This window comes from Helianthus annuus, chromosome 15 (assembly GCF_002127325.2).
Source record: "Helianthus annuus cultivar XRQ/B chromosome 15, HanXRQr2.0-SUNRISE, whole genome shotgun sequence".
Taxonomy (NCBI): Eukaryota; Viridiplantae; Streptophyta; class Magnoliopsida; order Asterales; family Asteraceae; genus Helianthus; species Helianthus annuus.
The window spans coordinates 106,998,500-107,010,407 of NC_035447.2; the positions used below are offsets into that span (position 1 = coordinate 106,998,500).

The 11,908-nt window shown below is 37.1% G+C and overlaps 1 protein-coding gene across 2 annotated transcripts; it reads right to left on the minus strand.

The window, feature by feature from the left end:
• Positions 1–625: 625 nt before the first annotated feature.
• Positions 626–7,656, minus strand: LOC110912120 (RNA polymerase sigma factor sigA). 2 transcript variants are annotated; one of them, XM_035984758.1, is made up of 10 exons: positions 7,510–7,656; positions 4,897–5,661; positions 4,632–4,830; positions 4,437–4,529; positions 3,795–3,923; positions 3,635–3,688; positions 3,480–3,557; positions 2,865–2,927; positions 2,582–2,694; positions 626–934 (listed from the first exon to the last, which is right to left on the minus strand). In XM_035984758.1, exons 2-10 carry the CDS (start codon positions 5,532–5,534, stop codon positions 829–831), a joined length of 1,473 nt encoding a protein of 490 aa, XP_035840651.1. In that variant the 5' UTR covers positions 5,535–5,661; positions 7,510–7,656; the 3' UTR covers positions 626–828. The 2 variants fall into 2 exon arrangements, with proteins under 2 accessions (XP_035840651.1, XP_035840652.1); XM_035984759.1 differs by lacking the exon at positions 7,510–7,656 and adding an exon at positions 7,352–7,494.
• Positions 7,657–11,908: the final 4,252 nt, after the last annotated feature.

Sequence of the window (11,908 nt, forward strand, 5' to 3'; positions counted from 1 at the left end):
CTTGTATTGGTGTTTGCTGCGTTGCTTAAACAACAAGGAGATGCGGGTTCTAGTCTCAGTGTCTCCAAATTCTCTATTTTAGCTTCATGTTTTGGTTTCTAACATTAGCTGTATATGACATTTAATACCTAAATTTGTCAACTACATCTTTCCCTTTACATATTTGTGAATGGGAACGAAATTTTTCACCTCGCCTAGGGCCAATTTTTTTTTTTTATTTTTTTATTTTTTGTGATTTTTGGAGACGGACCTGCACCGATGCTACACAAAAAAAGGTTAGACTACTCAGCCAAGTTGACCACGAGCTATCTCGTCTTACTAGCTAGGTCCGCACAATGGCTTCGATGGCTATTGCGGTCACAATATAGGTGGGTAGTTGCAGTGGGTTGTGGTAGTTAAGAAAAAAGAATTGTTTTTTAATATTCAAATGAATCATGAGTAAACCACATACTGATATGCTTAAATGGGTCAATCTATTAGATCCACTTTTGATCCGTTGGGTAATGTAAATGGACCGGTTCGGATTCAAGACCCCCCACGCCACCAGGGACTCAACCAAGTTTCTTAAAGCAATGACTGAGTTCAATATCTATTATGTATACACATATCATGAATAAGTTTCAACTAATGGCGAAAAAAGCGTGTGATTATATATATTCTCTTAAACAAAAAAGATAGGTGCAGATTTTTACTGCATTATGCTCTTTTATACAGCGCGCTCAAAGCTCAACGCTCAACTCTATCATGCAATATATGATTTCGCGATGTTTAGCTAGGGAATATACATATGTGCTTTTTTTTCCGGTACAAAAACCATACCAAAATTCACTACTCTACCAGCATTGCCCCAAGTCTGGTATTTCTTGCAGCGTGTTTTAATTTCTCTAGCGCAACAAGTCCAATCTGCCTCACGCCTTCCCTCGACAACCCTATTCTGTAAAACCACTAAAGGTCAGATGCTTTTCGACTTTTCGTGCAGGCAGAAATGAGCAGGTCCGGTTGACCCTAAAATCTTTTTGTCCAAATTCTATTAGTTTGCCATTTTCGTCCCTGAGATTTGGCCAGTTTTGCAACTTTCGTCCAAAGGTTTGTTTTTCCGCATCTGGATTCGTAAGGTTTGAAATCTTGCCATTTTCATTCGGCTTGTCAACTCCATCCATATTTCTGTTGGAAATATTAAAGATAATATTAAGAGGAACATACAAGTTGGTATGTTTCCTCCATCCCACATTGGTGGAGTGATTGAAGTTTGAGTGGTTTATAAGGGATTACCCCTTATGGGCCTCCAAAGTGTTAAATGGGTTGAGTAGTGGATGAAGCCCACACGCGCGCCGAGCCGAGCCGCGAGCTCGCGAATGGTCGCGTTTGAGGCGCGAATGGGCGCACGTACGCATCGTCGCTAGGAGCTTTTATTTTTAGCTAAGGTTCGGTTTCAGGTGGGTCAGATCTGTAAACCGAAGGAGATAGGGATGGATTCGAAAACTGTGGGGGTTATCCCATAGACAATCGAATTCGTTTAAGGATAATTATCTAGTAACCGAATTCGTATGAGATAGGTAATTCGAATTGGTTATGGATTGTTATCTCTCTCCCTATTTTTCTCACTCTCTGGTATAACCCACAACTATAAATAAAGGCTTCCTGTTACCCATTCAAACACTGAAAATTTCGCAGCCTACTCTCCTCCATCTGGGTGTTCGTGTTTTCGTTCCAGCTTCTGCGTTTTCTGGTTTCCATTGCTGTTGGAATACCAGATCAGTTCTGCATTAAATCCTGGGAGTTTACGCTGCAGCTCACAGCAATACGAGCGCGTAAAATCCTTTAAGGACAGGAGTTTTTCCGTGCAGTTCAAGGCTTTCGTTCAAGGATCTTCGTTCTCACTCGCCAGGTTGGTTTTAATTTACTTGTTCTTTAAATTCGTCCGACAACGGGACAGTCTCCTTCTACCTTTCTTTAATCAGTTTGCTCAAGTTGGAACAAACTGGTTTGGCTGATAACTCGGTAATTAATAAATTAATTGTTTGATTAAATTATTTTCAACAATTTCTCCATTAAGTCAAGGTATTTCCTTCTTTTTTGTTAACTTAAAGGGCAATTCGGTCTTTTTCACTTAATGTAAAAAGACCAAATACCCCTGAAAAAGACCGAATGGCCCTTTAAATTAACAAAAAGAACGGAAATACCCCTGACTTAACAGAGAAAAATTGATGGAGTTAACGAGCCGAATGAAAATGGAAAGATTTCAAACCTTTTGGATCCAAATGCGAAAAACTGACCTTTGGACGAAAGTCACAAAACTGGCCAAACCTCAGGGACGGTAATGGCATTTTACCCCTTTTATTATTTCAATAGTAATGTAACTTCGTTACATAAAATCTTTTAGGAGGTCTAAGCATTAAAATACACTTTGCTCTTTGACCTGTTTCTTGTTCATAACTTTTTTTGTTTGACCCGTTAGAAATTAAACATAGCTTGAATTGACTAATTCATAAGTGAATGGATTGAAACTTCCGGAAATAATTAAAGCATATTTATTTTATCTTGTAAACATGTTAATACAAAGCAGTATTAAGTGTTGTACCTTTTGCCGATATCCTCCCAAGTAAGGCATTCATTGTCAAGACCATAGTAAAGGCGGATGATATGCCTCTCTCGTTCCCCTAGAGTCACGGTAATGAGCTTGTTTACTTCATCCTAAAATATCAAGAGCAAGTCATTGTTTAAGTCTATATGCAGTTCACTATATTCGGCCCATAGATGGATGACCGGTTCTAGTCAAAACAAGTCAACCCTGCCCGCAAACGCTTCATTACTTTTGGGGAAAAAAGTAAAGCAAGGATAAAAAGGACAAACATGTGAAATACCTTAAGAGCTTTTTCACTTACTCCATGCCATGGGTCGTTCTCCATGCAATTATCTGCAATGTCCTGTGACGGTTTATATAACATCGGTTAGATAAAGAAAGAGTAATATGTCATTTTCGTCCCTGAGGTTTGGCCAGTTTTGCGACTTTCGTCCAAAGGTTTGTTTTTTCTGCATCTGGATCCAAAAGGTTTGAAATCTTGCCATTTTCGTCCGACTCGTTAACTCCATCCATTTTTCTCTGTTCAGTCAGGGGTATTTTCGTTTTTTTGTTAACTTAAAAGGCAATTTTGTCTTTTTCACTTTATGTACATTATGGTTGTACATAAAGTGAAAAATACCGAATTGCCCTACAAAAAAAAAAACAGAAATGCCCTTGACTTAATGGAGAAAAATGGAATGATGGAGTTAAAGAGCCAGATGAAAATGGCAAGATTTTTAAAAACCTTTTGGATACAAATGCGAAAAACAAACCTTTGGACGAAAGTCGCAAAACTGGTCAAACCTTAGGGACGAAAATGGCATTTTACTCATAAAGAAAAAAGGTTTGGCTGTTTAAACTTTAAAGCATTTTACTACTCTGATAGATAATGAAAACGAGCTGATATTGAACTTACGTTATCAAGTGTTTGACCTGCACAACCACTTACAGAAGGGAATGCTCCCCTATCAAGTGAGAAAACTTTAGTGGTTGCCTACATAGAGTGTCAGTTCACAATTAGCATGATATATTTTTAGTACATAAATACGCGTTTGTAAAGCCCCTTAGTACCTTTGTCGCGTTCAGAACTTTCTTTCTAGATATATTCAGGCTTTCTGCAATTCTCTATGAGATGAAATGCAAAAGAAAGCAATCAAATATAAGAAAAGAAAAAAAAAAGCAGTTGTAGCATTGCTTCAAGTGATTGTTTCACAACGTTTTACAGACTTACATCAAGTGACGGGTTTATTCCTTGTTCTTCTAATTTCATCTTCGCATTGCGTATAGCACTCTGTCTTTCATGCAAATGCGTAGGCAATCTTAAAATTTTAGAATTCTCCATTAATGTTCTTGAAACACCCTAGCATTATAAAGTATGTATATGAAGTTATAATCAATATTATTATATTTCTAAGAGTAAAATGCCATTTTCGTCCATGAGGTTTGGCTCGTTTTGCGACTTTCATCCAAAGGTTTGTTTTTCTGCATTTGGATCCAAAAAGGTTAGAAACCTTGCCATTTTCATCCGGCTCGTTAACTCCATCCAATTTTCTCCGTTAAGTCGGAGGTATTTCCGTCTTTTTTGCTAACTTAAAGGGCAATTCGGTCTTTTTCACTTTATGTAAAAAGACCGAATACCCCTAAAAAAGACTGAATTGCCCTTTAAGTTAACAAAAAAGACGGAATTACCTTTGACTTAACGGAGAAAAATGGATGGAGTTAACGAGCCGGATGAAAATGGCAAGATTTCAAACCCTTTGAATCCAGATGCGGAAAAACAAACCTCAGGGACGAAAATGGCATTTTACTCGCGGCGAAAAGAATAAGAACCCTGAATATAACATTAAAGCTCTATGCATCCTATATCATTCACCTGTCGTATCCACCAATAAACGTAAGTAGATATCTTGAAACCCCTAGATGAATCATACTTTTCTATACCACGAAGTAGCCCGATTAGACCTCCCTACATGAAATAAATGTGAGCGTACGAATGAAAACTGCATGGTATATTATATAAAAAAAAATAGTGCATACTAAAAACAGCATCGAAAAAGAGTTTAACCACCTGAATAAGGTCAGCCATTTGAGCTCCCATGTTATCATATTTTTGTGCAATCGACATTACTAAACGAACATTGCTCAACGTGAGTTTCTGTCTCGCTAAGTTGCATTCAATCTGTCTGGTTCTTAAGTCGGTTCGGGTAATCTTCATGGAAGTTGCAAGTTGCTCTTCTGAAGGTTCATATCCCAGTTTTTTCTTCAGTCTGCAAATTGCATATTCAGTAAGTTCCAGATACATATTTCACACGCATATAATCATTCAAAGTTACCTTGATTTCTGCTCTTCTAAGAGTAAACCGATTTTAAGTTTCTTCGATAAAACGGTCACCTCTGAGTGAGTCAACAACACCTCATTTTTCACACCTTTAACATGACCTTTAAATTGATTTTGAAGGAGTTCTGTACCAATCGTAGAATTCAAATGCTCATCCGAAACATCTTTCGTAGCACACCGACTATTTTTACTTTTTTCCCTAGCATCTATTCTCCGTTTTCGTGCTGATGTCTGTGAACCAGTGACATGCATCTTTTTGCTATTTTTTTCTGTGGTTGTATTCTTTTCAGTTGAAATATTCCACTGTTTCTCCAGCAATGATTTTTGTAACGATAGTAAAGCGTCAACCGAAAGTTCGTTCTTGGAGCCTTCACATTCCAAAATTTGAACCCATTGATCTGTGCAGCTTGAAGGACTAGAAGCAGTAGCTGCATGATCCTTTAAAGCTTTTAAGGCTTTGGTATGCCGGTTGTATTTGGATGATTTTTTCGCCGTGATCACATTTTTAGTAAAGACAACTGTGAACCCGGTATCGCTCCTGCAGGACAGCTTTTCGGTTGTATCCGAGTAAAAGTATGAAGAACCCAAGAGCCCGTTTCCGGTCCTTAGTCCGATTGTAGTTGTACACATCATGTGTCTTGCTATAATCCAATTGCAAGAAATGGCGTCACATACGCTGAGAATATTGTTTTACAGACCCCATGACACACTTCCACTTAACAATAGGTATGCTGAAAGAGTCTTTAATTGCTTATAATGTCTGACAAAAACAGAATAGAAGATCATTAAGAACAAAGGGTATATGTATGGTTATGATCAAAGTTACCCTTGAAAATACTCAAGAAAAGGGTTTGTGATGCTTCAGTTCTATCAGTCTAAAAGGATGGAACAAAATATATCAGGGCACTCAAATCTAGGGAGAGAAATTTCAGATAAGAGTACAGTATTGATAACTTGGTTTAAAAAAGCGTGCCTGAGGCGTGCCAAGGTGCTAGACGCACTGTGGCGCAAACCTTAGCGCCTTATGTAAACCTAAGGCGTAGGCTGTACAGAAAGCGCAGCTGAGGCGCGCTTTTTGGGTGAAAAATCCACTGCGCGCGCCTTATGTACAGACCATGTATTTGTGCAGCAGATTGTGGTACATCATGCTTTGCAGGTTGTACATGTATGTAAATTCAATATTAAAACATATATAAAGCTTATTTGTGTCTAAATATTGGGTAAATGATCCTAGAAACCTATAGATATAAAAAAATTATATAATCGCCTGGCACCTCGGGTACGAAAAGCCCGCCGCTTTTGCGCTTTGCGCCTCAGTTTTAGACCTCGTCGCTTTTGTGCGCTTCACGCTTTTAAAAACCAAGATTAATACCATACTGGTGGTGTACCATACCAGAACCGACTGAACATGAACTGTACCGTATTCGGTTTTGAATTTAGCTCAATTTCAATATCCATACTATGCGGTACAGTAAATGTTTATATTTTAGGGGCCCATTTTCTCTACTCATCCCCGCCCTCTGGATTTTCAGGGATTCTCGAGAGTGACGGTACCGTACCATACTGGTACCGACCAAACATATACGATAGGGTGTCTGGTTTTAGCTAAATATCGGTATCGTATCGGTACTACTAGGCAGTACAGTAGTAGCGGCTACGATCCTCTACCGGTTCCAATCCGCTACCGGTACCGATCCCACTCAAATCCCATGATTTTGAACACATAGTTTAATTCAAAACAGCATAATCCCCAAATTGTTGCTCCAACACAGAATGCCGTCTAAATGTTTGTTCAATGTTCATAATCCTCAATTCATTGCTCCAATAAATAACACATATCATAACAATTTATCTCAAATAAGTGCATAATAAACAAATTAATTATCGAAACTTAATTCTAATTACGAATTTCAGCTAACCGAATTCAAATTCTATGCCATAATATCAACTACACACAGTTGCAGCACAAATTGTAACAATGTTTCCTGTTTTAATATCAGCATATCACCATTAACATACAAGTCATAAAACTGAATCAACAATATAACATAAACGTATTCATGTACAGAATCATCGTTTTGTGTTAGATTTCATTCAATTTACGAAACAAAAGCCTCATAAAAATGATCAAGCATCAGATCAGTGAATTGTGAGTTGAAATCGCAACACGATAGATCAAATGTAGATTAATTAATCAACATTCTGTGATTTATTACAAAACTACACCAATCATAACATGTATGATTGCTGAAAAACTACCAAACGTACGGAAGTTATTTTGTGTTAGATTTCATTCAGTTTACGGAACAAAAGCCTCATAAAAACGATGAAACATTTGTGAACTTGACGGACGTTAATTGATTAGTGAAACATTGAAAATTAAGTAATCTTGTTATTGTCACCTAATCAATTGGATTCCGCACATATTGACTATGTTACATAGATATTACCTGAGCATAATGTCGCCATAAACGGTGATTCTGAGTTGAAATCGTAACACAATAGATCAAATGTGGACTAATTAATTAACATTTTGTGATTTCTTACACCAAACATAACATGTATGATTGCTGAAAAACTAAAAAACGGAAGTTATTATCGACATTACCTCCAGTAACGAGCTCTTGATGCGTGTTGTAGTGTGTGTGAATGTGTGTGTGAGAGAGAGAAAGAGGACGGTGATGATAACCAAGGTTTGAGTGAGTGAACCTGATCGCAGTGATGTATCAACTTCTGGCCTCGTTTTCTTCTCAATAAACAAATTTTATTTATTAATTTCTTTTTGAATTTTTTTTTATTTTCCGGCCAAATTCAAATATTTTGTTTGTAATAAAAGAATGTGAGTAATGGATAAGATTTAGAATTATTTTTTTATATTTGTTTGTAATAAAAATTTGTGAGTAATGGATAAGATTTAAAGTTATTTTTTACATTCTATTAAGGCTATAGGGTGTGGTCATGACCCTCATGACCACCATGACCCTCCACATAGGCACCACATCATCTATCTTTAATCCATTATTCAAAACCACTACCCTAAGGGTGTGGTCATGACCCAAACCACTATCCCCTTTATTTTTGTTAATTTGTTTTTGTCTTAAAATTATCAAATGGGAGGGTCGTGGTAATCGTGGTTTAATCCATGGGAACCACCATCAATCAAGGTGAGGGATGGTATACCATTTAATTAATGATCCTATGTGGAAATAATGTTTCAATTCATGACCCCCACACCCCATAGCCTAAGTAGAAATTATTGACGGTAACTAAAAATCATTGACCACGGTAAAAATTGTTAAATGTTTCTTCATTTAATTAATATTTTTTTTAAAGTTAAAAGATTTTTTCACCGTTTAATAAGCGAGCAGGAGATACTCTTTTTTCCTATAATAAAACACATTAATCTTGTATTGTTACTTTTTTACCTTCAACTACCTTGATACTACAAATATAACTTTTTTGTGTTTTAGATAAAAAAAAATAAATTAAACAATTAAACAAAAAAAGAAAAAAAGAAAAAAAATTAAATAAAAACATAATTCAAATAAAAAACATCAAAATATGATATATATATATATATATATATACACACACACGACTAAAGTTAAAACTAAACATTTAAACACACAATTACATAATAATTTAAACACACACCTACATACATTAACAACCAAAGAAGGAATCGGGTGACAGAGAGTCATGATTACTATCGTGTCACACCCCAACCAATGGCGAAAACATCGGAGTGGGACTAGTTCGAGATTGTAAGAGACTTCATAACGCTATTTGTGACAATATTTAATTCAACCGATTTTCATTCCATAAATAAATTGTCAAAAACATTACAAAAAATTCAAATAACAACATTGTTCAACATAACATAACCAAAATTGATACAACACTTTAAACCTAAACGTCTAAGTGAGTATCTAGGCATCTTTGCTAATCCATTTCTTAGCATCATCAATCATCAACTTGTAACATGTTTAAAATACAATTCAATGCAAAAGCAAAGGCGAGTATACAAGTTTAAGAATAAGTATAAAAGTTTAAAAACGAATCTACATGGCAACTTAGTTTATACAAGATCAACCTAACATGGCATGCAATATTCCTAGTCAACCCTCTGTTTACGCAAAATGATATAATTCAACATGACCACTAGTTTACGGGCGGTGCGTTACTCCTATAGCGCTATACATGTCAAATGGAGGCTCATGAAAGCTAATGACTAAAACATATCACATAAGTATAGTCCACGTATAAGCATCAAGTATCATAACATAGTATTCATGTATAAGGTTTGTTTTCGTGCATTGCATAAAGAATAAGTTTAAGTGTGTTTTAATAAGGTAACATGTTACACCCCAAAAGTGGTAAACATAAAAAGGGGGTTGCGAGTATACTCACGGTTTTGCAAGTCTTCTACTTGGTAATCCCGTGAGTGAGTTGGTTGCTTAGGAGATTGGAACACCAAGTCCTTCTACATAAAGGAAACACAGGTGTGTGAGTTTGGGAATTCGGAAGATTTAGGGATTTAGGAAGTTAAAACACAAGAATATATGTATTCGAAAGTAATCATCTTTTAACACCAAGTACTTGTTCTTGACACTATGAAACCTCAAGGGTTAATGTTTTCATGAGTAATATACTCATTAGAATCGTAACAAGTCTTATGCCTTAGATGATGTTATTCTAATATCTTGACGAATGAACACGAGTCCACTATCAAGAGTTCGAATAGTATGTATATGTATAAGTATTATATGTATTATTTAGTCCACTAGTCAAGCATGAGGTAGAAGATTATTCTTCATTTAGGCACCTCTAGTATCATGGAAGTCATGTAGGATGTAGGAAGAACAAGCTTCCATTTAGGTACCTCTTATGGTTCACCACTGTCGCAACCCCCGATCCCTAGTCCCCGGGAACGGGCGGCCGCGAGCCAGTTTCGGTGGTATCTCGTAATTATCAAATTTGGCAGCGGAAATTTTCACCAGGACCGTAGTTAGGAAATATTTATCAGAGTAAACCACCACATTTTGTAAAAATAAACACATGGGTAAAACCCAAGTTTTCAGTACACATAATTTCATAGGGATACACCCTATTTTATTTAAGAAAAACATCTATTTCTTTTTAGGTAACTTTATTGCCACTTTTCCATGCCTTCAGTGTTGTCCAACTGGCTTCTATTTGGCTTTCACATTTTGTTACCTGAAATGCGTTTTAAAAACATTTTGTCAGTGGGAAATACTGGTGAGTGAATCCCAGTTTAATCAACTTTAAATAAAAAGTCGCATTGAACAGTATTGAGGGCGCATCCGCAATTACATTTGTTTCCAAGTTATATCAATTACTACCACACGGTAATGTCGTTCCGACTTATGGTCATGTTACTCCTTTACCAGGTGGTAACAAATTTTGTATACAAAATCCCAAATTTACCGACTGTAATTGTATTCTTACAAATACTCAATAACTGCTATTCGCATGGAAAAGTATTTAAGGTTTTGTAAAAACAGTTAACAAAAAGGTTTACAAAAAGTGGATCAACTCACATTGCTGTCTTAGGGTTTTCAGTAAGGATTTCCTGGGAATAATCTATCAATTACACAAATGCACGTGTATTAGTATAATAACCCATTTTAACATTAGTAATACCCTCCCCGAGACGACATTCCAACGACTACGTCGGGCAGGACCACGACAGCCGTTACGGAACCCTAGATCAATCGAGCAGAGTATCTAATACGTTTCCAGGGGTTATAATACTTACATCGTAGCAGAACCTCGCTATTTAGGGGGGGTATTAGACTCGGGTATAATGCCTACTATTCAGAAATTAAAGATTGAGAAAAGAAAATGAACGAAACAGACTGAAGGCCGATGCAATCTATTTATAGGGTTGTTTTCCGGGTTTCTCGCGACCCGCGTAAAAGACAACATGGGCTTACGCGGCCCGCGTGGCTTAGGGGTCTAGGCGTAGCTGATCCGGGTCATCACTAGGTTCAACACGCGTTACGACACGTGTCAACACCGGGCTGCACCACATTCTAAGTCTCTCGCGGCCCGCGTAAGTGTAAGCTTAAGCTTACGCGGCCCACCTGAACTAAAGAAAACAAACGGGATCAGGTTCTGATCCTAATACCGCCCGCGTAAATGTTGGGGTGGGTCTACGCGGCCCGCCTCAACTTCATATTTCTTGTTTTTAATTTATTTTTAATGTTATGTTATATTTCGGGCTCGGTTTTCACATACAGGGTGTATTTACAGACATTTTAGGATATTTTAAAATATTTTAGGATGTCGGAAAAATAATCGAGGGTGTCGGTTTTCTTGAGGATTGTTACATCCTCCCCACCTTGTTTTAGAGCTCGTCCTCGAGATCTATTGGAACAAGTGCGGATATTTCTTTTGCATTTCTGATTCAAGCTCCCATGTGTGCTCCGGTCCTCTTTTGGAGTCCCACTTCACTTTGACCAGAACTAATCTTTTATGCTTAAGATTCTTGATTTTCCTATCTTCAATTTGTAGAGGCCTCTCTACAAACTTTAGTTGTTCATTTACCTTTATATCCTTAAGAGGTACTACAAGTTATTCATCAGCTAGGCACTTTTTGAGATTGGATACATGAAATACATCATGTATTCCTGCCATTTCCTCTGGCAGTTGTAGCTGATAGGCTACATGTCCTATTCTTCTAATAATCTCGAAAGGTCCAATATACCTGGGACTTAGCTTTCCCCGTTTGATGAATCTTACCACTCCTTTCCAAGAAGAGACTTTTAACAATACCTTATCACCTACCTGGAATTCTAACGGTTTACGTCTGTTATCAGCGTAGCTCTTCTGTCGATCACGTGCCGCTTTCAGTCGTTCCTTAACTTGAATGATCTTATCGGTTGTTTCTTTCACTATCTCAGGTCCAGATAGTTGTTTTTCCCCAATTTATGCCCAACAGACTCGGGTTCTGCACTTTCGTCCATAAAGTGCTTCGAATGGTG